This window comes from Sorex fumeus, unplaced genomic scaffold, assembly GCF_029834395.1.
Source record: "Sorex fumeus unplaced genomic scaffold, SorFum_2.1 ptg000033l, whole genome shotgun sequence".
NCBI classification, from domain to species: Eukaryota; Metazoa; Chordata; class Mammalia; order Eulipotyphla; family Soricidae; genus Sorex; species Sorex fumeus.
This window is the reverse complement of record NW_026606090.1, coordinates 7,901,563-7,926,164: the sequence shown is the minus strand read 5'-3', so window position 1 is coordinate 7,926,164 and position 24,602 is coordinate 7,901,563. Positions and strand designations below refer to the sequence as shown.

Sequence of the window (24,602 nt, the reverse complement as noted above, 5' to 3'; positions counted from 1 at the left end):
GTATTCAAATACTTAGGATTTTTTGTTTGCTAGGTCGTTGCCAGTGTGTCCCACCAGTGGTACAGACTTGAGTGTAGTTATATTAACACAAATTACAGTGCTGGCATCAACATGTTGAAACTGCTTTTTACTCTCATAACTCTAACCCTTTGTCGAGCCGGAAGTAGAAACACTGAAACATGCTCTGAGTGAGGTATTTTAATACTCAAAAACAAACTGACTGGGGCTAGAGAGATAGTACAGTGGGTCAGGCGCTGGCCTTACATGCATCCAATCTGAGTTCAATTTTCAGTATCCCACATGGTCCCCCATGCGCTGCTGAAATAATTCCTGACCGCAGAGTCAGGAGTAAATAAGTTTCTCCAAAGAAGTTCCAGAGAAAACACATCCCACAAACACCATGTTGCTACAGAGACAGGGAAAGGACACAGAAGAAGAAATGAACAGTAAAGAACATTTCAGTTTTCCTCTGGGGCTACTGTCTTCATTTCCCTGAAGCCCGATTTCCATTCAGGTCCCTGGGTAGGGCTGGACCTTCCTCTATCCCGGCTGTCTTACTTCCCACTCTATAGCACCCTATGAGCCTTTGCTCACCTGTCTCTGTTGTGTTATGGTTTGCTTGCTCTCTAGAACATTTGCCCTGTGTTTCTTCTGTAAATTTGGTTGTCCTTTTAGCTTTTGAGGGCAGGGATGATGGTTATACCAGGTTTGTTCCTCTCCAGCCACTGAGTCTTATCATAGGAGAGAAACTTTGGAACAAATTTATTGCTATAAAATAGACCCTTTAAATGAAATGGAAACATCTGCTCATATTAAGACAGAAGTCATTCTAAGTTATTCAACTGATGAATCTTTATTTGCATAAGGGAACAACAATAAGGTTATAGGTGACAGCAAAATTAATGCCCAAAGGTTTGATAATAATATTAGTTGTTAGTAATTGACTCCTTATCCAAAATATCAGTTCTAAACCAGTCATTACTTTATATGTTGACATTGTTAGTATTTCTTAAGTAGGTGTAGCAATATTACTGCATGGAATTTTGCTCACGAGGAGCCATTATTAATAGTGTTATAAAGCAAAATATAATTTTAAAATTTTCAATAAAGAAAAAAAATTAGGTTATGCTTGCAGTTTTCCTAGATGATTCAGTTACCCAAAGAAACCAGCAAGGGCCTGATTGCTGCTTCATTGTTCATCGCTCATCGTTACACCCCTAAGGAAAATAGCAGATTCTCAGTTTTACAAACACAGCAACAGAATAAAACAAGTACTTGAATTCTCAAAAGACAGCACAATTTATAGATGGGAAGAGAAAGGGTTAATGCCCTTCCAGTAAACCTGAGAAATATTTTCAATGGCGACTAAATCATTTATTTCTTATCTTTGAAGGAATCACGAAATAGATGATAAATGCATCCATCCTAAATTGCTCTCTTTAGCTGTCAAAAAAAAAGGGCAGGAACATTTCTGATCTTCACTTGTCATCTGAATTATTACAGAAACCCTCCTGGTACTCTATTTTCCAGTTGAGCCTACCCATACAAATCAATCCCTTTTAAATGCAAATATCACCCTGTGACCCCTCCCCTGCCCTGCTGAAAACCCTCAATGACTTATAGTTTTAGGAATTAATTCCAGACTTAGCAGCCAGCTGAGACCCCAGTCCCCTGCTCCGCCCACCCCCACTGTTCCCTGCTCCTTCCCCATGCTGAGCTGCCTTGGTCTCCCTCCTTTCTGGAAAGACTGGCCGTATTGCCACTGTGTCTGACTTCCCCTCTTTGTGGCTTGGGGCACCCAGACATCACAGCCAGCCGCTTCCAACTGCCTTGCCTGTGACTTCCTTTGGATTAACCTGATCCATTGCAGTGCCATGTTCTAGGTCCTCTTTAAACCCAAAGTGGACTTTTTTGTTTATTTATTTATTTGTTAATGAATCACTGTGAGGTACAGGTACAGACTTACAAACTTTCATGATTACATTTCTGTCATACAATGAACGAGTATCCATCCCTCCACCAGTGCCCATTCTCCAACACCAATGGTCCCAGTATCCCTCCCACCACCACCCCGAACCCTATCACCCACCCAACCTCTGTGGCAGCCTATTCCCTCTTACTCTCTTTCCCTTTGGGTATACTATTTGCATTAAGTGGCCATCATGATATAGTCTACTCTCAGCACACATCTCTCATCCCAAGCGAGCCCTCCAAACATCCTTTACTTGGTGGTCCCTTCTCTATCCCAGCTGCCTTTCCCCCCACCACATGAGGCCAGCTTTCAAGCCGTGGAGTGATCCTCCTGGCCCTTATCTCTACTGTTCTTGATTTTTTCATTTGTTTTTTCTTTTTGGCTTTTTGGGTCTTACCCGGCAATCCACAGGGGTTACTCCTGGCTTTTGCACTCAGGAATTACTCCTGGCAGTGCTCAGGGGACCATATGGGATGCTGGGGATCGAACCTGGGTCGGCAGTGTGCAAAGCAAACGCCCTACCCGCTGTACTATCGCTCCAGCCCCGAGTTTTTGGGTTTTAAAGGAGGAACGAACAGGCTGGAGAGAAACCTCAGTTGTCTGGAATGAGCTCATGCTTGGTACACGGGTGGCCCAGGTTGGTCCCTGGTACCCACCATGTGTGTGTCCCTAAGCCGTGTTGGGAGTGACACCCAGACGCAGAGCCAGCAGTAACTGGGAGCAATGCTCAGGTACTGGCACTGCTGGTTTCCCCCGGATCCTCCTCCGTCCTCCATCCCGTGAGGACTCCTGTGGCCACATCACACCCACCTGCTCGTCCAGGATCGCCCCGTCTCAAGGTCTTTATGCATGACCACCAGGTCCCCCGGCTGTGTTGGGAGGAGGATATATTTGGAAGCTGTTCCTCAGCCTGTACCGTGTGTGCTGTCCTGAACCCCAGCCCCTATGTCTGAACAAGGACAGGAACCACCCAAGGGCGGCTGCGGCGGGTTCTGAGAGGCGCCCTGTGCCTGGTCTGGAGGCTGGGGGCACCATCAGGGCCACATGGCCCCTCACTGCTCAGCTCAGGAGCCTGAAGAAGACACAGCTCCTTCCCCTACCCAGGTGCCACGACCTCTCCCCTTCCTCTGGGTGCAAATGTTTCTACCAGGGAAACTGGGCAGCAAGTTGTTTTATTCTGCTACTGTTGTGCATTTCTTCCCTCCTCCTTTCCCCTCCCCATCCCTCCCCTCCCCATCCCTCCCCTCCCCTCCCCTTCCCTTCCTTTCTCTTCCTTACCTTCCCTTACCTTTCCCCTCCCTCCCTCCCTCCCTCCCTCCCTCCCTCCCTCCCTCCCTCCCTCCCTCCCTCTCTCCCTCCCTCCCTCCTTTCCTCCTGACCTACCTCCCTCCTTCCCTCCTTTCCTCCTGCCCTCCCTCCCTCCCTCCCTCCCTCCCTCCCTCCCCATTTGGGGCTGTACTCAATGGCATTCAGAGTCTCTTCCTATCTCGGTGTGTGGGAGTGACCCCTGGCAGTGACTGGGGAGCCCATTATGGTGCTGGGGTTGATCTGGAGATCAGTGTGTGCTCGCAACTCCCTTTCCCCTGTGCCATCTTACTAGCCCCAGTGCCAGCACATTCTCTTTCTGTATTCCGGCCTTTTGCTTGTCATGGGTTTGTCCCATTCCAACCCACTCATAATTTTTTTGTCTTTTTAAAAACATTAAATAAAATTTTAATTAAATTACTGTAAGATATAGTTACAAGGGTTGGAGCAATAGCACAGTGGGTAGGGCGCTTGCCTTACACACAGCCGACCCGGGCTGACTTGGGTTCGATTCCTCTGTCCCTCTCGGAGAGCAAGCTACCAAGAGTATCATGTCCACACGGCAAAGCCTGGCAAGCTACCTGTGCCGTATTCGATATGCCAAAAACAGTAACAACAAGTCCTGTTACTGGTGTCCACTTGAGCAAATTGATGAACAATGGGAGGACAGTGCTACAGTGATAGTTACAAAGCTTTCATGATCGGTTCCAGTCATGCAATGTTCCAACAACCATACCTCCACCAGTATACATTTTCCACAACCAGTATGCCCCGTAACCCCCCCCCCCAGCCTTCCTCTATAGCAGTCCCTCCTCCTCCTCCTCCTCTTCCTCTTCCTCCTCCTCCTCTTTATTTTTCCCCCAACAGCTTAATAGTATTTCATTTTGTAGCAGTACCATAGTTTCTTTAACCAGGTACTCGGGTTGTTTCCAGATTCTGACTGTTGTGAACAGTGCTGCAATGAACATACAAGTGCAGATGTAATTTCTGCAGAGAGTTTTTGTACCCCAGGGCTGTATTTCCGGTAGTGGTATTGCTGGGTCATATGGAAGCTCAATTTCTAGTTTCTTGAGGAATGCCCGTATTGTTTACCAAAAAGACTGGATCAGTCAGCATTCCTACCAACAATGAATGAGAGTCCCTTTCTCCTTGCATCCATGCGAGTACTGGTTGTTCTTACTCTTTTTGATGTGTGCCGGTCTCTCCCACCCATCTTTTTTTCTTTTTGAGTCATACCCAGGGGTTGCTCCTGGCTCTGTACTCAGGAATTATAGTGGTGCTTGGGGGACCATATGGGATGACAGAACCTGGGTCGCCTCATGCAAGGCAAACACCCTACCTGCTGTACTATTGTTCCAGTCCCCCATTCATCTTTTTAACCATCCTCACTTGCTTACCCTTTTTTTCTGTCTCTAGTTCATACTCCCGCCACCTCTTCAGTGTTCTTAAATTACATTAGATTTCATCTGTTTGCTTTGTTTTTCAAAATATGGTCGTCTGTGAGCAAGTTATTCCTGAAGCCTGCAAATCTATCTTTTCCATTCCTCTTGGACTTCTTAGTTTAAAATTTTATTTCCCGATTTGTAGCTTGCACAGTTTTCTTTATCATCAAATTGGAAGTAATTTTTCTTGTTTTGCTGGTGTGCCTTATCCTTTGGCTGGATGTTGGCCATTATCAGTAGCACAGTTTTCACTCTCCTTTTAACTTTTTAACATCCCTGGTTTAATCTCTGTTTATATTTTTCTTAATACAAGAGATTTCTCAAGGGAACCAACTGTGTTTAAGACTTTGACTTGATTTTGTTGGGGTTTGAAAGCTTATGAATACAAGATTTTGTTTGCTTTGTGTTTTTAAAAAAACATTTTCAGGTGGAGCCAGAGAGCAGGTCACTTGCCTTGCATGTGGCAGACCCTGCTTCCGTCCCCAGCACTGGTTCCCTGAATATCACCAGGAGCGATTCCTGTGCACAGAGCCAAGATCTCCTGAGTACTTCCAGGTCTGGCCTCAAAGTCAGAATATAAATACATATTTTTTCAAGTGTTTTTTCACTCTTAATGAGGTGTCACATACTGCAGATCATCTAAAGAAAGGGAATTTTGCTAATTTAAGCTGAGTTTTTAGTCCACACTACAACATTCCAATCATTAAAAAAGGAACTCTGACTGCATGGTGATGTTATAAGATTAATGTAGTGAGCGCTGATGTCTGCCTGATTTATCTGCCTAATTTATCTTTAGGGTCCCATGATGGCCCAGCCCCAGTGTCTGGGATATTAGCAAATATTCGCATGAATGGATTTGAGAATAAATAAATGATAGGCTATCAGAATGGTTCTTCTCAAAAATAATAAATATATCTTTGATATACAGCTGACTAGTTCATTGAGAGCATTGAACCAGAGGCTTAAGTGAACTGGTATATTTTTTAAATGTGATGTTTTGGCTCCAAATGGTCCTTTGTAGAATACTTGATGAATTAGGATGCTAATAAGTGTGAATGTTTTTCATTGTTCATCTGTCCTAGCTGCTTCCTTACTTACAATCTCAATTTTTAGAAAAGCAGATTTAAAAAAGGAACATCTAATTAGACTGTTAGTCTGACATGACTCTGGTAGGATTAATAATTTATATCTTTAAAGGTGTTCACTGAACTGTGTACATTCAAGATAATGGTGGTCTGCCTAAATAGTTATGAATGGATAAATGCAGAAAACATAATATGAACATTAATTTATATAGCTGTTATATAGTGATAAATGTCTATATTAAACAGTTGCATACATATTAAGCTAAATATCTTTTTTTAAATCTGTGTTAAGCGTTAAATGGTTCTACATTTCATGTGTTAAGTGATATGTAGTTCTATAAGAAACAAAGGACATGTTTCTCTTTTTGGAAGTAAAATTATTTTATTGAGAGAAATTTACTTATAGAAATGTGAAGAGAAAGAGAAGAAAGAGACAGAGAGAGAGAGAGAGAGAGAGAGAGAGAGAGAGAGAGACATACATGTCCCAGAGAGAACATAGCCTTCTCCAAAGGGGAAAAAGCTGGAAATATTCCATTTTTCTTCTTTCTGGGTCTTTGAAGAACAGTGAGTGGTAATCATCTCACTTTGATTTTGTTTTATTGTGAAAATGCCTGATTTATTTATCTCCTGTATTTCACCTTTCCAGCCCTTTACTTCTCAGCATCCTCCCTTTCCTTATTTGGAGTCTGTCCCTGGTTCAAAGTTCACAGTGATCGACAATGTCTTTCTCATGATCTATTTCAGAATGGCTTCACTCCTTTATACATGGCAGCCCAAGAGAACCACATTGATGTTGTCAAATATTTATTGGAAAATGGAGCTAATCAGAGCACCGCGACTGAGGTAAGATGGGCAACCCTATCAGCACAAACCCTCTTAATGTCCATATATTTCATAACAAGCTGCTGAGGGCCATCATAACTTCCTCTGAAGCAGTGAGGGATGTTCATAGACAGTTATATAGGACAGTGACCAAAAATGAACGACCCGACATACACAGTTCATTGAGTTTACGTTCCCGTCTGGGACTCATGTCAATTTATTTCTGCATAAAATCGTGCTGCCATCAATTTGCCATTCTCTCATGTAGGGAGGACTTACTCTTCATCTAAAATTAGATTACAGTGAATTGCACTGCACCAACCTCTTTTCATCAATGTCTTGTCTTTGTTAGGAGCCAATATGACTTTTAAGAGGTGCTAGGAAATAATTCTTAGGGATTTGTGTTAGCAGCTTTCCTGAGGAATTTGTCCCTGAATAAATGCTGCTTCCAATTTTCCCCAGTAACCTTATGGTCTGTCATTATATGATTCTGACTGACAGACACTGCATGTTGAAATCAATCCTGTATGGAAATACTCAGGACATTGACCCACAAGAAGGGTTTGTGTGCAGCCAATTTGGTCCCTTTAGACCAAAGTTGTTGTTTGGAACCATGATTTTGTTAGCAAGGCTCTAAAAGCCTCTGGACTTGGTGGATAGGTCCCAGGATCAAGGGGGTGGGCCCTGGGAGGGTATCAGAGTAGGAGAGGACGAGAACTCCTTGGGAAACTGATTCTCCTCACCCCCTTTCAACCAGAGAACCACAGTTTGTGTTTCCTTTATCCTGTGCTAAGTCTCCATGAATACTTCAAGCTCCAAGTGCAGCATGAAAGGGGACAGGTTGGAACGTTCATGGAAGACCTAGCTGAGTGATTTGTAATGTCACTGTGTCTCCCTGGATGGGTAATGAAATCAGTTGATGAAATGAGCACCTAGTCCTTTCCAGCCTGCTCCGTGGAGAGCGGTCCTTATCATGCACTCACCCCACGCCTGTTCCAGTTGAGGCCGAACTTTCTATGGAGCAGATCACAGTAACTTGCTTTAGTTAAACCAACGACTTAACAAATGAAAATTCTATCCACATTCATGGCACCAGATTCAGTGCTTCTGTCAAAACCCTAAGCTGTCTTCGTGAGATCACTCCTAGTTCTCTGTTCAGCACACACACAGTCTTTGCCCTCGATATTTTTTTAACCTTTTTTGGGGGGTCATGCCTAGCAATGCACAGGGGTTACATCTGGCTCTGCACTCAAGAATTACTCCTGGCGGTGCTCAGGGGACCATATGGGATGCTGGGAATTGAACTCGGGTTGGCCATGTGCAAGGCAAATGCCCTACCTGCTGTGCTGTCACTCCAGCCCCAGTCTTTGCCCTCTTACCACACTGGCACAGGGTGGGTTCTAAGACATGGGCCAGCTTTTTCCTGAGACATTAATTCTGTCGGTGAATAGAATGTGATATCTTAAGGCAAAGCTTGGATAACAATATGATACTTTGCCTGAGTCCACTGGGAAATATTCCACACTATAAAAGATCTGTGTTCCTTTCATTTCATTGCCTTGAAAGTAGAGTTATTTATTGGAGGAAACCACCAGACTATGGGATTATTCTGTCCACCGAATAGACTTAATATCTCTAGGCTTGCACTGCAGGTTGAACCATCCAGCCTGAACAGTTTTCACTGAGTATCAAACTCATGTTTGAAAAAAATGCTTTAATATTTGACATTTCCTCATATGAGTAGGTTGTTCAATAAATGAGAAATGATACATTTTTCACATTCAACATTTATTGAGTTAATGGAAGTGCGTGAGAATATGCCTCCAAAAAGATTCTCAGAGGGAATATTTGAATGAAATCCATGTGGTTTCGCGCCCAAGCTCATTTCTCTGGGTGCCTGGGACTATTATTATAGTTCTCAATTCTCTTTCCTCTTCCTGAATGCTTCCCAAATGGAGGCTACTGTGTTTTAATGCAGTTCTGTAATCTGTACTTTGGGCGGGGGAGGAAGGCTTCCAGGGTTCTCAGCCACCAGGGCAAACAAGTTGATGGGAGGGCCCAAGGACCTACTTATGGTGGTGCCAGGGATTAGCCAGACCAGCCCTGTGGTCCTTGGGGGCCTCCAGGGCTAGACCCAGGAGACTAGAAGTTGGGGATTGAACAGGGGTTGGCCACGAGCTAGTAAGTGCCTTAATTCCTGTCTTATTGTTCCAGCCCTAGTTCATATCCTTTTAATGCAAACTCTCACAGAGTTGTGAAGGGGGTAATTAGATCAGATAAATATATGCTAAGGACACTGTTTGTTCTTTCTTCACAGTGTTTAATTGATTCCAGAGTTCTAAATTTAAGCTACTATTAATTTTTAGTCTTACAACTCTGTATGCTTTACTCTTCCATTCAATTAAGTTTATTCAAAATTCTTTAAAATTTTTTTTAAACTTCTAGTAGTGCATATGTAATGCGACATACTTGAAGGAAATGATTCTAACACCCCCCTCCTGTGTCTCTTCCCCACCTAGGTCAAGAATCTATTATTTACTATGTGATTTTTTTTGCCTTTCCATGAATGAAACTTTTGTTTCTAGAGAGAGATAGAGAGAGAGAAAAGGTGTCCTGGGTTTTCTAGTCTGGGTATTCTGTCTTTACCCCTCATACTCATCTGACTGGCATGATCTGTGCTACTCTTTGTCCCTTAAGTTTAGAATTAAAAGGTTGATTTCTTGGGAGTGGGGTGGGGTAGAAGAGTTAAAATAAAGAAGGAACCAATAAGAGAATGGTCATTGAAAATGATCACTCTGAACATTGCAAACCAGAATGTGGAGAGAGAGAGAGAGAGAGAGGAGAGAGAGAGAGAGAAAAGTGCCTAGTATAGAGGCAGGCTGGTGGGGTCTAGGTGGGCAGATGGAGAGGATGGGGGCAGGGAGACTGGGGACCATTGGTGGTGGGAAATGTACACTAGTCAAGAGACAGGTATTGGAACATTGTATGACTGAAACCCAATCATGAACAACATTGCAAACTCTGTATCTCACAGTAATTCAATTATAAAAAGGCTTATTTCTATACATTACTTTTCATCTGCAGTTTTATGTTTGAATGATCTAACTAATAAAATCCATCCACACTAATGAATCAGCCTTAATTAGCATTGGCAACAGTTTCACCTTAATAACGGCAGGAAGCTTCAGCCGCAGATATTTAGCCTCTTGCAGAGTTGATCACATGATTACTTGTCCCGGTTAGCAACTGGATCCGTGATTCCCGTCCAGACCTGCCCCTCCCCCTTTGTTTGCTCCTTTCCACTTTTTCCTTTTGCCTAACCAGGTGTTATTGGGGCTGGCTCTCATTTTGACACTCCCATTCTGAGCACCCACTTGGGCACTTCTTGTATGGAGTTTACCCTGGTAGGGACTACAGATGTTTTCCAAAACAGGTAGCTAGAAATGAAAAAAAAAAAAAACATTTCTGGAGCCAGAGATATGGACCTGAGGTAAAGTGCTCATCAAGCGTGCCCCTCACTAAGGTTTGTCACTGCCATCACCTCTGATTCCCAGAGCACCTCCAGGGGCCCTCCAGAGTGAGGAGTGGCCTCTTGTCCTTAGCTTGGCCAGCAACTATTTCCTGATTTGAATAGTTGCAGTCATGTCTCCACTTTGGACTTGTCCATCTTAATTAGCTCTTTATGCATTTTATTAAAGAACTGTGGGCTGGAGCGATAGCACAGTGGTAGGGTGTTTGCCTTGCATGCGGCTGGCCCTGCCAAGCCGGGTTCAATTCCTCTGCCCCTCTCGGAGAGCCCGGCAAGCTACCAAGAGTATCTCGCCTGCAGGGCAAAGTCTGGCAAGCTACCCGTGACATATTCGATATGCCAAATACAGTAACAACAAGTCTCACGATGGAGACGTTACTGGGCCTGCTCTAGCAAATCAATGAACAATGGGAGGATAGTGACAGTGACAGTGATTAAAGAACTGTGATTTACAAAGTTAATGATAGTTGAGTTTTAGGCATATAATATTTCAACACCAATCCCACCATCATTGTCAATTTCCCTCCACCGGTGTTCCCATATTTCCTCCCCACCCCAACCTCCAGCCCACTTCTGCATGTCAACTTGACAGGCACATTACAAAGTTTCAGTGGGTGCAGGTTAGATCTCACAGTTTCAGTGTGTTTGAGCCTGCGGTTTGGATATGTGATTTTACCCCTCACCCATATCACCTGTATAACGGAAGCCATGGTGCCTGTTCCAACGTCACTTCCCATTCCCTTCTTCCCCCTTAGATTTCCTTCCTTCTGTGTCTTTCTTTCAAAACATTGGAGCCATCTGGATCTAGGCATCCCCCTTTTACTATAGCACATTCCACCATCCACTGTTCTGTTCACCAGGGGTAAGGAGGTCATACTGTGTTTGTCTTGCTTCCTCCAGCTCTAACCCTTGAAAGATGAGATGCACTGTTGTGGAGAGGGGAGTTCCACACTGGGCAGAGTTCAGGGAATCTGCTTCTGTGTTGGCAGGATGGCTTCACGCCCCTCGCTGTGGCCCTGCAGCAAGGACACAACCAGGCAGTGGCCATCCTGTTGGAGAATGACACCAAGGGGAAAGTGAGGCTGCCGGCTCTGCACATCGCTGCCCGGAAGGATGACACCAAGTCAGCTGCACTCCTGCTCCAGAATGACCACAATGCGGATGTTCAGTCCAAGGTGAGGGGGAGGCTGGGGCTGCCACCACATTTCTTCCTGGGGTGATCTCAAAGCATGCCATGGCGGGAGAAGGTCACCAGCAGAGTTGGATTCATCACTGTCATCACTGTCATCCGTTGTTCATGGATTTACTTGAGTGGGCACCAGAAACATCTCCATTATTAATCTCAGCCCTGAGATTTTAGCAGCCTCTCCTTACTCGTCCTTGCCAATGCTGCCATATTGGAGGCTCTTTCAGGGTCAAATGAATAAGATCCATTATTGTTACTGTTTTTGGCATATCACATACGCCATGGGGAGCTTGCTAGGCTCTGCTGTACGGGCGGGATACCCTCGGTAGCTTGCCGGGCTCTCTGAGAGGGATGGAGAATGTATATAAGAGAATATAATCAAGTATGTTAAAACCAAACACATGTGCTGCTTTAGGTACATCAGTGGGCTAGACTATAAGAGGCTGTGCGGCCACGACGTCACCAGCAGAGATAGGTTACCAGCTGAAATACCTCAGGGAAGGTGTTTCAGAAAGAAGGGGACTCTCGCTTGGGTGCAATGACCAAAAAAAGAAAAAAATAGAAAGAAAGATTTCTTTCTTATTTTTAATTTATCACTCTTTATTTTTTTTAAACAATGAGGTTTCACATCTTAGTAATCTGCTTCTTGATGGCCAAAAGAATGGAAGCAGTTACACAGAGAAGGTTCCATCATGTAGTGCTCTGCTAGAAAGCATTTAAGCTTGTGCATGCCTTTGTTTTACGCCGTGTGTAATATCTCCTTCTTCCTCCCACCCAACACTGCTTCAGATGATGGTGAATAGGACAACTGAGGTACAGTATTGTGTTTATGCTAAATATTCTTTGTTTTTATTTATTTTAGTTCTTTAAAATAAAGCCTCACTAATTTTCACTACTGGTTGGAATGTCCAGGATTGGGAAATTAGTTTAGAAAGGTTTAGTCATGGAAGACAGAGGCTACTTTTCACATTGTCAGAGGCAGCATCTTTGAAACCTTCCTGAATCCTTAAAGCTGTTTGCCAAGCTTGTGATATGAACTACTTGACTGAAGACATGCTGTCCCTTTCTTGCAATGAGAGTTCTTAGATCAGGGTTCAGTGGTGTAACTCTGGGGAGAGCTGTCCTTACCACTCTTTAATCCTATACTCTCACCACAGTTTTTCTCTTTCATGTCTGTGTTTTTTTTTCCTTTACCACATGATAAAGATAATGATATCAGGCATATTATTCAATATCACATCAGATCAGTAATGATACTAAGTGTACCACAAGCAAAACATTAGCTTTTGTCTCTGTCTTAAAATGTGTCATGGAATCATCTGTTTCCCACATACCAAAAAACATCATATTAATCAACAAGAACAGAGATTGAGATAGAGAGACAGACAGACAGAGGGACAGAGAGAAACAGACACAGAGACAGAGAGAGCATATAGCTGACTCTCCTTGGCTCTGGCTACCAAGAGGTGCTAACATAAGCACTGTTGAAATGTCATGTAGGAATTAACCTGCATTCAAATAGAAACAACTGCATATGCAGTTTGTTTTTGCTTTGCCAAGGAGATTTTTATGACTAGCTTCCCATAGGGTCACTGGGCCGTGAACCTGTGCATTTGAACGCTCACAGTGTAGGTAGAGAGTAATTTTATTCTCAAATAGCTAGTTTCTTGTTTAGCAACAAATGTGCATGAAGAGATGGCTGTACTTGAATTATTTCTATCATTTCTCCTGTTCCATATCTGTGTATGGATGTAAGACAAAAATTTAAGAAAACTGATTTTTTTTGAAGGTCCACAGCTTGGTAAGATTCTTTAATACTAGACCGAAGAAAATGATACCTCAATCATTGATATCAATACCTTTGATCCCTCAGGTGCTGTTTGGGGGATGATGCTTTTGAAAGGAACTATAGGCTCCTAAATATTGTTTGAAAGCAGCACTTCTGTAGTGGAAGAATCAAGAGATACAGATATATCTTGGCTAGCACTATCTCTTGGAGAATCCTTGAGAAATAGGGGGGAAGGTGTCTTCCTCAGCACCCCTTAAACGTGGGCCCAGTCTCCCATCTTAGGGTTCATTAGGGAAGAGAGTTTCTCAGAGGGGCTCATGTGACCTCATTTCAAGATTCATTGCCTTGGGAATCTTCCTGGCTGGTCAAGGAGGCCGGGTCAGGCAATAAATCAGTTTATTTCTGCAAATGGGAAAAATAATATGATTATATTTGAATAATTTGAAAATGATTCACCAGCACTCCCCTTTGGTATTTCTAAAATGTAATTGTAACTTGAATAATAGATGTGTCCTCTGGGTGGCAGGAACCATCCAAATAAAAATAAAGCACATTTTGGTAATAACTTCCTAAAACAGAGACATTTGGCATCTCATGAAAAAACAGTAGATGCTCCTTTTGGACATGAATTTGAGCTCATGTAGGCATAAAACAAAAATACCATGACTGCAGTTGTATGGTTTAGATGGACAATTACTCTTCTTATTTTCTCTCTTGCTTTTGCGGCCAAGTTTACTGATGATACAGAATCATTTCTATTTCCTAAGTATCTGAATTTTGGGCATCAGGCAGCATTTTTAAGAATTGACAAAAAAAAAAAAGTGTCATGCCAGCAAAAAAAAAAATAAAGGTCCTGATTTAGATAACATCCCTTAAAAACAATATTAGGTACAGCCAAGTTTATTTTACATAAAAGAAGAATACAAAAGAAGCTCAAAAGCACACTATTTTATAGGAAACAGTATTTCTGTCTTCTTTTATCAAGTCATAAAAATGATAGAGAGCAAGAAAAATCTCTAATAGAAAAAGAGTTAATGTGCTTCCTTTGAAAATAGCAAGAGTTTTTAACTCAGTTTTCATCAGAAAGAGAAAAAAAAGGAAATATACCTTTTTTTCCCTTTATGATTTCAGACATCGGGGCTGGGGAGATGGCCCAGAGAGGCAGATCCCTGGGTTTAATCTAAGCCATCCCATAATCCCCCTGACCTCTCAAAAATGTATGCAATTCTTTTTAAATTCAAAGAGTAAACTATTTCTGTTGCCTGTGTAATTGATTTAAGATGCTTGGTTTGATTATCCTTTATTTCAGTTTATTGATAAAATTGGATTTGGTTAACATGCAAAATGGAATTCAGCTGAATTTTTCTTTATTTTATATTCATATCAGTGTTAAATATATTAATTTTTTTAATCTTTTGTCATAGCAACACAGTCTGACTAAATCCAATTATTAAAGAGGATAGAAATATTTGACAGTATAAATAATGTAAAATAAGTTGTATCTACATCTTCTGTTAAAGAATTTTTCATAGTATCTCATAGTTCTAAAGATACAATGCCAAATGATAACAATTTTATTTAAAAAATAGCAGTGATTTTTAATCTCTCTGGTGGAAACATCTTTCTGTTAATAATTATGTTAATTCTTTGGCTGAAATCTTATGTTGTTTAGTTATAGGTTGGTTTTTCACTAAAACCAAATCGGCTCAAGAACTATGATTGGACTTGGGGCGATAGCACAGCGGGTAGGGCATTTGCCTTGCTTGCAGCCAACCTGGGTTCGATCCCTGGCATCCCATGTGGTCCTCCAAGCACCACCAGGAGTCATTCCTGAGTGCAGAACTAGCAGTTACCCCTGAGCATTGCTGGGTGTGACCCAAAAAGCAAAAAAAAAAAAAAATTAAATAAATATAATAATAATAAGAAGGAGGAGGAGAAAAAGAAAAAGAACTGTGATTTTGTGATAAATTCCATAACATTTAAACCATTAAGGTTGTTAGAAATGATAATGCCAAAAAATGTGGGGTATTTAGCTGTGTATTTATTTACCACCTTGCCATTGTGTTACCTGGAAAAATGTGAAGTTATACTGAGCTTTTATTGGCTGAGTTGTATTGCTCCAACCCTGGGTGTACAGTTCTCATGTGACTTCACTAATCTGTGGCTGTCGTTGTGTTTTGTGTCCTTAGAGTGGCTTCACCCCTTTGCACATAGCTGCCCACTACGGAAACGTGAATGTGGCCACTCTCCTGCTGAACCGGGGTGCGGCGGTGGACTTCACAGCCAGGGTAAGCTGCAAACAGCTTCTCATTCCGGCTCGTGGGACGCGGGCATTTCACTAACATTAACATGAGCACCTGTAATGTTTTTTTTTTTACCTCTGTTTCAATTATTTTGTTTAAGCACTGTGCTTTACAAAAGCTATTAATAAGAGAGTTTTGTGCATTCAATAGTGCAACTCCAAACCTGCCACTAGTGTCAGCATCCTTTGACCCAAGTTCCCTCTAAAGTTTATTTATTTCTTCACTTGGGTCTGTGTTGAAGATGAGATTTTTTTTCTGTGTTTTCATTTAAACTGGAAGAAATCATTTCTTCCCAGCCAGTGAAAAATCAGAATGCTGTAAATTTACCTACATGCCTAGAAAGAATTTGCAATTGTTCTGGTAGATACAAATTTCCACAAAAGTAGGAGGAGTTATATATTTTGGGTTTGAGGCCACACTCAGCAGTGCTCAGGACTTACGCCTGGCTCTGCAATCAGGGATCACTCCTGGAAGGGTTGGGGGGGACTGTATGAGGTGCCAGAGATGGTAACTGAGTCAGCAAGGCAAGTGCCTATGTGTTACACTATGACTCTGGCCCCAAAGAGCAGTTATATTAAAAGATCACATGAGGAGTCATGAATGAGTGATTTCAAATCAGTAAATAATTAAAACATTCATGATTAAGTATAAAATGTGTAAGTACATGTGTACAGTAGCTCAACAATGATTGTAATATACACAATTTGACAGAAAACTTTTTTGAAAGGAATTGAGTATTGATTTGTGTTTGTGTGAAGAACTTTATTAAAAAATCACAGTCATTATATAGTTATACATTTAATAATATGATTTTTGGGAAACAATTACTTAATAATCATAAAACTCAGCCTCTTTAACGAGATTTAGTACAGTATGTGAATATTTGCAAAATTATGACATGCCAAAAGTCAGATACATATTCTTGTCATAATGGTGCTATATGATAGCCAATACAATAAACAGAATTTATATCTATGATATTTTTGTCCTTAGAAGCCTTCTACAGTGAAAATCTGTTAAGTTGTTCTTTTTTACTCTTATTCTGTAGACTGTTTTTGAGATCATTTTTCCATTGGCTCTTATTTTGTAAAGGGAGCAGTAATACCCCATGTCTTTGAGTGTTTGGATGTTTGGAAAAACTAGATAAAACTCTGAACCACAGCATATCCTAGTGGAAGCTGACATTTTGTTTCTTTTATGCAAGAGTTTTCCCTTTGTGTTGACTGTAACGTGTACATTCAATACCTATGTTGTAGCTATTGACTAACTTATGAAGTTTTGTCCCATTTTTTTCATTCTCTAACTACAGTGCTTTGTGGTTTGTGTGCTTTTTTGTTCTTTAAAAATGAAAGGTGTTGAGACCATGGAAACCTTGGATCAGATTGCCCCAAAGGTCATGACCTCCTTTGTGCCTCTTAACTCAAAGTCACCCCATCCTGCCCTGTCGTGCCCAACCTGTTTTGTTTGGTCTTTCCATGGTGTAGAATGGAATCACTCCTCTGCATGTGGCTTCCAAAAGGGGAAACACAAACATGGTGAAGCTCTTACTGGATCGTGGTGGGCAGATCGATGCCAAAACTAGGGTGAGTGTCTATGTTTCAATTTCCTACCAGTATTATTAATTATTATTATTATTATTATTAATTAGTGTTCTTTAGTAACGCTTAAAATAACAGACCTTGAAAAAGATTTGCTTTCAAGGATTTGCTTTCAAGTTACTTTCTTGGATCTGATTAAATTCTCTTACACCATTTAAGTTTCAATTAATAAAGTGAAACTAATATTTAAATTAATATTTGTTCATACATACCCAGAGAGACAGAGTGCTGGTCTCTCATGCAGAGGGTATATTTAAAATTCCATAATCATTTACTTATTTATTTGGATTCTGGGTCCACACTAGCCCCTGCTTGTTCATCAGGGGTTACTCCTGGCAGTGCTCAGGGGACCATGCAGTGCCACAGTTTAAACCCAGGCCTTTGGCACGCAGAACACATGTTCAGCTCATTGAACCATCTCTCTGGCCCTCTGGCTTACTGTGTTTTATGGGAACCAAAGAGGAAAAGTTAGGCTAAGCTCCAATTGAAATCAAATCTCTGATTTAATAGTTGTCCTTAGCAAGAGCCCAAACTCATTGGCACACAAAAGCTATGAGATTGTGGCATTTACACAAAAGAGTTTAAAATATATATTTAAAATGTTTTAATATATCTTGAAGATCTTTTGTTTCCAACTATTTAATTCCTAATGAATTTTTCTTTAAATGTTCATACTATTCTGACCTGGGCATAGGAGATGCTTTGGAAAGCGGCAGAAGGAAAAAGACATCCAGTTATTCGATTGCATGTTTTGCTTGTCACCTTGCTTAAAGTCGCTGTCCTCGGTTCGTTTCGCACTAGTTAAGTAACACGTCCTAATGAGTTTTCATGTGAGCCCAGCAAACTGACATTAGGAGTCAGGAAGCTGCAACTGTACAAAGGAAGGTCTCAGAAGACACACTGCCTGGTATCAAATCTGAGCAAGTAGGTTTCTACCACTCATGGCATGATATTGGCAGTTTTCTTCTTTTTCTGAACACAGGCTAATAATAATACCTATCTCAAAGGGCATGTAAGAATGATCTCTTGGTATTATTCATTATTATAAGTAGAGTCAATTGGGGCAAATTAATTAGCTCCTCTTAGTGTTCTGCTCTGTAATTGAAATTTTATGGAGTTACTTGCTTAAATATGCAACTAATATTTTAGTATTAGTTCTTGGAACTAGTATTAGTTCTTTGGTAACTAGATATCAGCAAAACTTTAAGCATTCCTATAATAGGAAAATTTTGAGATATATGGTGTAAGAAGTCTATGGAATCTAGAGTCTGACCTTTATCTATTTTCATTAATTCTGGGACTTGCCTATAGCCATAGCTTGAGGAATGAGGGTCCAATCTAGCTTCCTCGCAAATGCTGATGCTAGTGAATGTTTTGATTTAGGAAGCCTTATCATCTTTAAACTTCTAGAAACTAAACCCCTCCCAGGATATACATTCTGGTTTTTAATGACCTCCTGAAACATGAATGGGGGTAAGGTGGGGGTGTTATTCCAGCTTGTGCTCAGGGCACCCTGTGGATATGGGACTCAAACTAGGGGCTCCTGTATGCCAATCCCTCTTTCCCAGACCAATATTGAGCACTTGATCTCATTTCTCCAAGATATGTGGTCTAGAGCACGGTGTGATATGACTATGTGGGGAGTGATGTGCTTTGTCAAGATCTTCGTTGTGGTGTCCCATGTCTTTGCATCTGAGTTATATATAGATTTTCCCCCATTGCTTTTATCCTATGCTTTTACCCTTGCTAATGCAAATGGTGTGTACAGTTTGAAGCAATTAGGCCAGTGTTGCATGATTTGCTTACTTGTGCTTTGTATTTAAAGGAAGGGGCTTCTGTGCCTCTTCCTTTAAGTGCATTACTAATAAAATAACTCTTTACTTTTGCCTTTCTGTTTCTGTTGAGACTCTGATAAATGAGAAGACCAATGGAAAGGCAGCACTTTGTAAAAGCAAAAAAAAAAATCTTCATCTTGTTCAATGTCTTAAGGGTTCACATAACTCTTCTTAATGCTTTTCTGGAATTTTCAAGCAGGATGAGGCTATTGATTTTGTTCTTATTGATCATGGTATTTGCATGTCCTTCAAGCTTATATATATATATATATATATATATATTTGCAAATACAATTTTAAAAGTCTAACTCCAAAGAGGAAGTATATTAATTTAAAAAAATGAAGAAATGGAGAGACATTAATTCTTCTGCAAATTCTGCCATTAACTGTCATTAAGCAAGCTAATAATCAAATATTAAGTCTTGGTTTCTTTTTCTGTGAGGGGAATATTTGGACTGTGTTTCACCCATTGTAGCCTTTAGCTATGGAAATAAATAGAATTTTATTCTATAATAATCAAAGTAAAAATAGATGTTCTAAGGTATGCATGTGTAGACATCTGTTAATTTCTTACACAAAGAACTGCTAAGTTTCTCTTCAGAGACTTGAGCCTTAGAAATCCATATTAGCAGGTCAACCTAGGTCCCAAAGAGGCTCAAAGAAGATGTTAGTCAGTAGTATCTAAGAATACCACTTAGTCTGCTGGTGAAGGTTTGATACACACACACACACACACACACGCACACACCCCTCCTCTGATTTCTAGCATTCATTGATTTCAGTAGTGAAAATAATTCCATTCTTCCACCAAGGACCATTTGAATGACCATGCTATTTTGCTGTACTTCTGTCTGTCTGTCCGTCCGTCTGTCTGTCTGTCTGTCTATCTATCTATCTATCTATCTATCTATCTATCTATCTATCTATCTTCTGGATGCAGAATTGAGAAGAAATGTGAAAAAAGTTGGTTCTCACTAGTTAGGGCAGGTTCCATCACTGGGCTAGGTACAGTATTGCTGATGGTCCTTCACTTTCTTCCCATTAGGTAAAATATTTCCTTATCTTAAGAGCAAGGATTTCAAAAGCAGTCAGGTTCTTTCAATTCTGGTGATAATGTAATGGTAGTGTCCTTCTTACAAAGAGGCAAAAATCAAGTGGGTGGGAAATACGGACAGCTAGGACCAGGGTTTAGAAGTGAGAGACCAATTATGTAACAATGATGTTTGATCACTAAAAGGGACGTGGTTTAACTTTTTTTTTGTCCACAAAAAGTATTTTTTAAATGGAAAAATGTGGGCAAGAGATAGTAGAGGGTAAGGTACCTGCCTTGCATGCTGTGACCCCAGTTCAATGCCCAGCATCACATCTGTCCCCAGTTCCAGCAGGAGTGACTGTGGCCACAGAGCTAGCAGTAAGTCCTGAGCACTGTGTGTGTGGCCTAAAATCCTCTGTCCCCAATAAATAAAATGGGGAAAATGTGTTTTTTAAAAATAACTTATATTTCAGTAAAATAATAGAATTTCTACATGAAATTTTATGCTATATAAATGTCAGTCTTTATTTTTGAATTGAAAGAGCACTTTAGTTTCCCAAATAATCAAAAAAAAAAAAAGAAATCTGTAACTATTGACTTCAGTATATGTTCTATCAAGAGATGTTCTTTTATTTTTAAGTTGCTTTTTATTTAAATTTTTTTATTATCTGGAGAAACAATATTGTGTAGAACAATAAAAAGTATCTCCCCTCTCTCCCCCCAAATACTTTGTTTATCTCTGAGACATTTCGCATCTCTTTGACCTCCTCATGTTCTACGATCTAGGGTAGAAGTTCTAAGACATTTTTATCAGAGTCCTGATTTTTGGGTATCTGAAAAGCTCCATTTTCATGTTGTGGCATAAACTTTGCAGCTAGTTAAAATGATATATATATGTATATATATATATGTATATATTAGATAGCCACAAAATCTTTTAATAGAAATAGCATTGTCACTGTTCCGATTTCTTTTCTTTCTTTTTTTTTTTATTGAATCACCATGAGAACAGTCACAAAGCCTTACAGTTCAAGTCTTGATCAGTCATACAATGATCAAACACCCGTCCCTTCACCAGTGCACATTTTCCACCACCAAGAACCCCAGTATACCCCCCTCCCACCCACCCCCTGTCTGTGTGGCAGATTTTCACTTTACTGTCTCTCTCTCTACGTTGATCACATTCAATATTACAACAAAAGACCCAACATTGTTATTTGGAGTTTTCCCCAACATTCAGACCTGCCACAAAGACATAATTAGAAAATTTGTTTTCTATTGCTTATTATGAAGAGCATATGATGTCGTGTGGCCACAATAGCGGCCATGTGAATTTGGATTACTGGCATTTTAGTAATAAACCTAGAGGGATTACTGCCAGAGGCCCCTGGCTTTCGAGATTGGTATGTGTGCCTCTGGGATCATGGTTGATCAGAAGCTGGAGGAGGCGTTTGAGGGTGGCAACCTGGAGCATTGTCATGGTGGGGAGCAGGGCCGATTCCACCCCCATCCCATGAAACCCCACGTGCCTCGTCAATGTAGTCTTATACCTTGCTGTTCATTAGGCTCTAAAAGATGCAGGCCACCATGCGGCCGCCTCAAACGGGGACAGGCGAGGGACAGACACCCTTCCCCTCCCATGGCAGCATAGCACCATAGTTAAATACAAAGTCCAGATGTGTTTCAGTTGGGCATTATCTTTTGCTCAGATTTTCCTATCACTATTCAAACATGATTTTCAGGGACAAATGCTAGATCATTTGCTTTCCATTGATCACTTTGCATATCAGGAAATGTCTTACAGGGCCACGCGGTTCGGAAAAAAGTCCTGATACCCGCATGCCAGAGCCATGCTTGTAGAAACTCATGGTCACCAGGATTTCATCTGGGGAAGGCAGGGAGACAGCACCTACCCCATCTGTGACCTCCCGGTGATATCGGCTCTGGACGGGGCCCGGAGTATTCTCCGGGAGCTGTGGGGCCCTCCAGCCCACTATTCCAATTTCTTATACATGACCTGGTATGTTTCTTATTATACTCACAGATAAAGTGCATTTAAAATAAAAAAGTGAGAATAAGAAGAAAAGCAGGTAAGTGGTGAACAGAGTAAGGACTTAATCTTCAAACAAATAAACAAACATAAAAACTTAAAAGGGGTTAAATTTTCACTGAATATAAGGATACTATTAAATAAAGAGATACTAAGTATAACAAAATAATAGAACAGCATTCCTGGTCACACCTCTTAAATTTAAATCATTTGCAGTGTGATACAAATGTCCAGATTTTTTTACAACACTGCTTCTCATCTGTTTAGAAAATTCAGTTAAAGTCAGGAATCATCTAAACTATAAGATGATTTTTATGTTCTCATAACCATAAACATTCCAAATTTTAGAGTTTCAAAAAATATTTGTATGCAAAAGATACAAAAAAATTTTCCAATTTTCTCAGGGAACAATTTTGTTTAAGTAAAGATTTTAGTAGCCAGTCATTTTTTAAAATGTGTTTTCCCTCCTCTCATCATTATATTCCACCAGTTAAATACCACCAATTCTTCCCACCGTTTATATCCTTCCCTACATTTCCTTGTCATCACTATGATTCTCCTGTACCCTTTCTTTTGCTATAGGGTTAGTTTGGTAAGTGATCTATTTAGTTTTAATTTCTAGCCTCTATAATCTAATACTGTCTTTGCCATAACCATACCTTCTCCAAGACAGCTTGGCTTCTGCCACTACTGGGCTTTGAAACTGTGCATTGCTGTTATTTAGAGGATAGAGTCCAATCCTTGCTTTGTATCTGATATCCTGAATAAACTGACTCTAACCTCGCATTTCAGCCTCCTTTCCTGATTTCCTTCCTTTCTTTAAATCCCTTCTGGGAGCCTGACACTCTCAGCTCATTTTACCCTACACATTAAATCCTGTATATAAAATGATCTTATTAATTTAGATTTTATTAAGAGCATCTTTCTTTTTTATTTTTAAACTTATCTATTATTTAAATGTGGAGGTGTTCCACATAGAGATCATGGTCAAACAATTGAAAGACATATTTCAGTGCAAAAATAAAAGCACACAAGACAGCATTAAAGTCTGATGCACTGCATGAGAAGCCTGATCACCTTCACGACTTGTTATTTGAAGTAATGATTAAAGTCCTAATGTCGGTGATTTCCTAATGTCATACGTCTGGAATGTTCTGGGCCCCTTGCTGAGTATCCCACAAACATCAGCATATTTCATCTTCTTAAAAATTTCCAGAGTAGGCATTATTTTCTTGTGGAGACAACCTGGAGGTCTTCAGTTGAGTAATGACAGCACCTAAGCGGAAGTGAGTTTCAGAGGCATCATGTAACTGGACCACAATTCATGGGTGAGGCATCATCTGAGCCTGTGTTAACACAGATGAGTGAGCTAAGCAGAGGGGAAGGAAAAGAAAAGAGAAGCAAAGAGTTGGTTATCAGAAATCATGTCTGTGAGTTGCCAATTGGATAAAGAGTATCCCTCTAGTGTTGATGGTTCTCCCCCTTTAGGAATTATTGACATCAGCATGTGATTGGAATTGATTCTAGGAACATAGAAAAGAGAATACCAGGCAACAAAGCCTGTAGGAGAGAGAGAAACCCCAATGTGTTCATTTCATTTTTCATTTCATTTCATCATCCTGTTATTCGTCGAGCAGGCCCCAGTAACGTCTCTTTCATCCTAGCCCTGAGATTATATTCAAGGCTCTTTAGGAGAATGAGACCCATCATTGTTACTGGTATTTGGCATATTTGGTACGCCACGGGGAGTTTGCCAGACTCTGCCCTGTGGGCAGGCTACATTCGATAGCCTGCAAGTTTGTCCAAAGTAGGAATGAGATAATAAGATGTCATAAAAAGATGTCCTGATAAGATGTGGCGATGCCGGCCGTTGATGGGATTACACGGCGCCAGGGGGCCAGGTGGTGGGTGTGACCCCCGCCTACTGGAATTTGGAGGATCTGGGTGGAGGATGCTTGACTCCAATCCGAGTGGGCTTGGAGATCTCGGCCCCGGAACCCGCGTGGCTTTGTCCCTCTGCCAGTACCTTCATGTGTGCGGAGAGTGGTCTCAGCATGGTGGTGGCTGGTCCTGGAGGTCTTCGGCTGCCGGAGCCCTGGTCGGGGTGGGGGCAGAAGACTGCCAATGTGTTCAGTTTTAAGAATTTAAGTAGAAATTCTTGAAGACAAAGCCTTGATAAGAACTACTTGGGGTTAGTAACAAAATACTGTACATGGTCAAAAACAGTCAAAATTTACTCAAATTGAGCCTGTCACAGACACCTTGAAGGTACTAACATTCACAGAACCTTGTAGAGTAGATGAATTGCATCCGTCAGTGAAAGCGTTAGAGCCCACTTGATGTTCTTTTTTTTTTTTTTTCTTTTTGGGTCACATCTGGTGATGCACTGCAGTTACTCCTGGCTCACGCACTCAGGAATTACTCCTGGCGGTGCTCAGGGGATCATATGGAATGCTGGTAGTTGAACCGAACCCTGGTCGGCCACGTGCAAGTCAAATGTCCTACCTGCTGTGCTATCACTCCAGCACCCTATTTGATATTCTTCTTCTTTTTTTTTTCCTTTTTGGGTCATACCTGGCGATGCACAGGGATTACTCTTGGCTTTTCACTCAGGAATCACTCCTGGCGGTGCTCAGGGGATCATATGGGATGC

At 41.0% G+C, this 24,602-nt stretch overlaps 1 protein-coding gene across 23 annotated transcripts in view; it reads left to right on the top strand.

The window, feature by feature from the left end:
- Window positions 1–24,602, top strand: part of ANK2 (ankyrin 2) — a 494,244-nt gene that overhangs the window by 341,037 nt on the left and 128,605 nt on the right. For 18 of the 23 annotated variants that reach the window (XM_056116827.1, XM_056116830.1, XM_056116829.1 and 15 more), the window contains 5 exons: window positions 6,549–6,647; window positions 11,145–11,330; window positions 12,131–12,154; window positions 15,320–15,418; window positions 16,918–17,016. In XM_056116827.1, the coding sequence (XP_055972802.1) occupies window positions 6,549–6,647; window positions 11,145–11,330; window positions 12,131–12,154; window positions 15,320–15,418; window positions 16,918–17,016 (507 nt within the window). The remainder of the gene's footprint in view (window positions 1–6,548; window positions 6,648–11,144; window positions 11,331–12,130; window positions 12,155–15,319; window positions 15,419–16,917; window positions 17,017–24,602) is intronic. The other 5 variants (XM_056116828.1, XM_056116850.1, XM_056116842.1 and 2 more) reach the window with 1 other exon arrangement.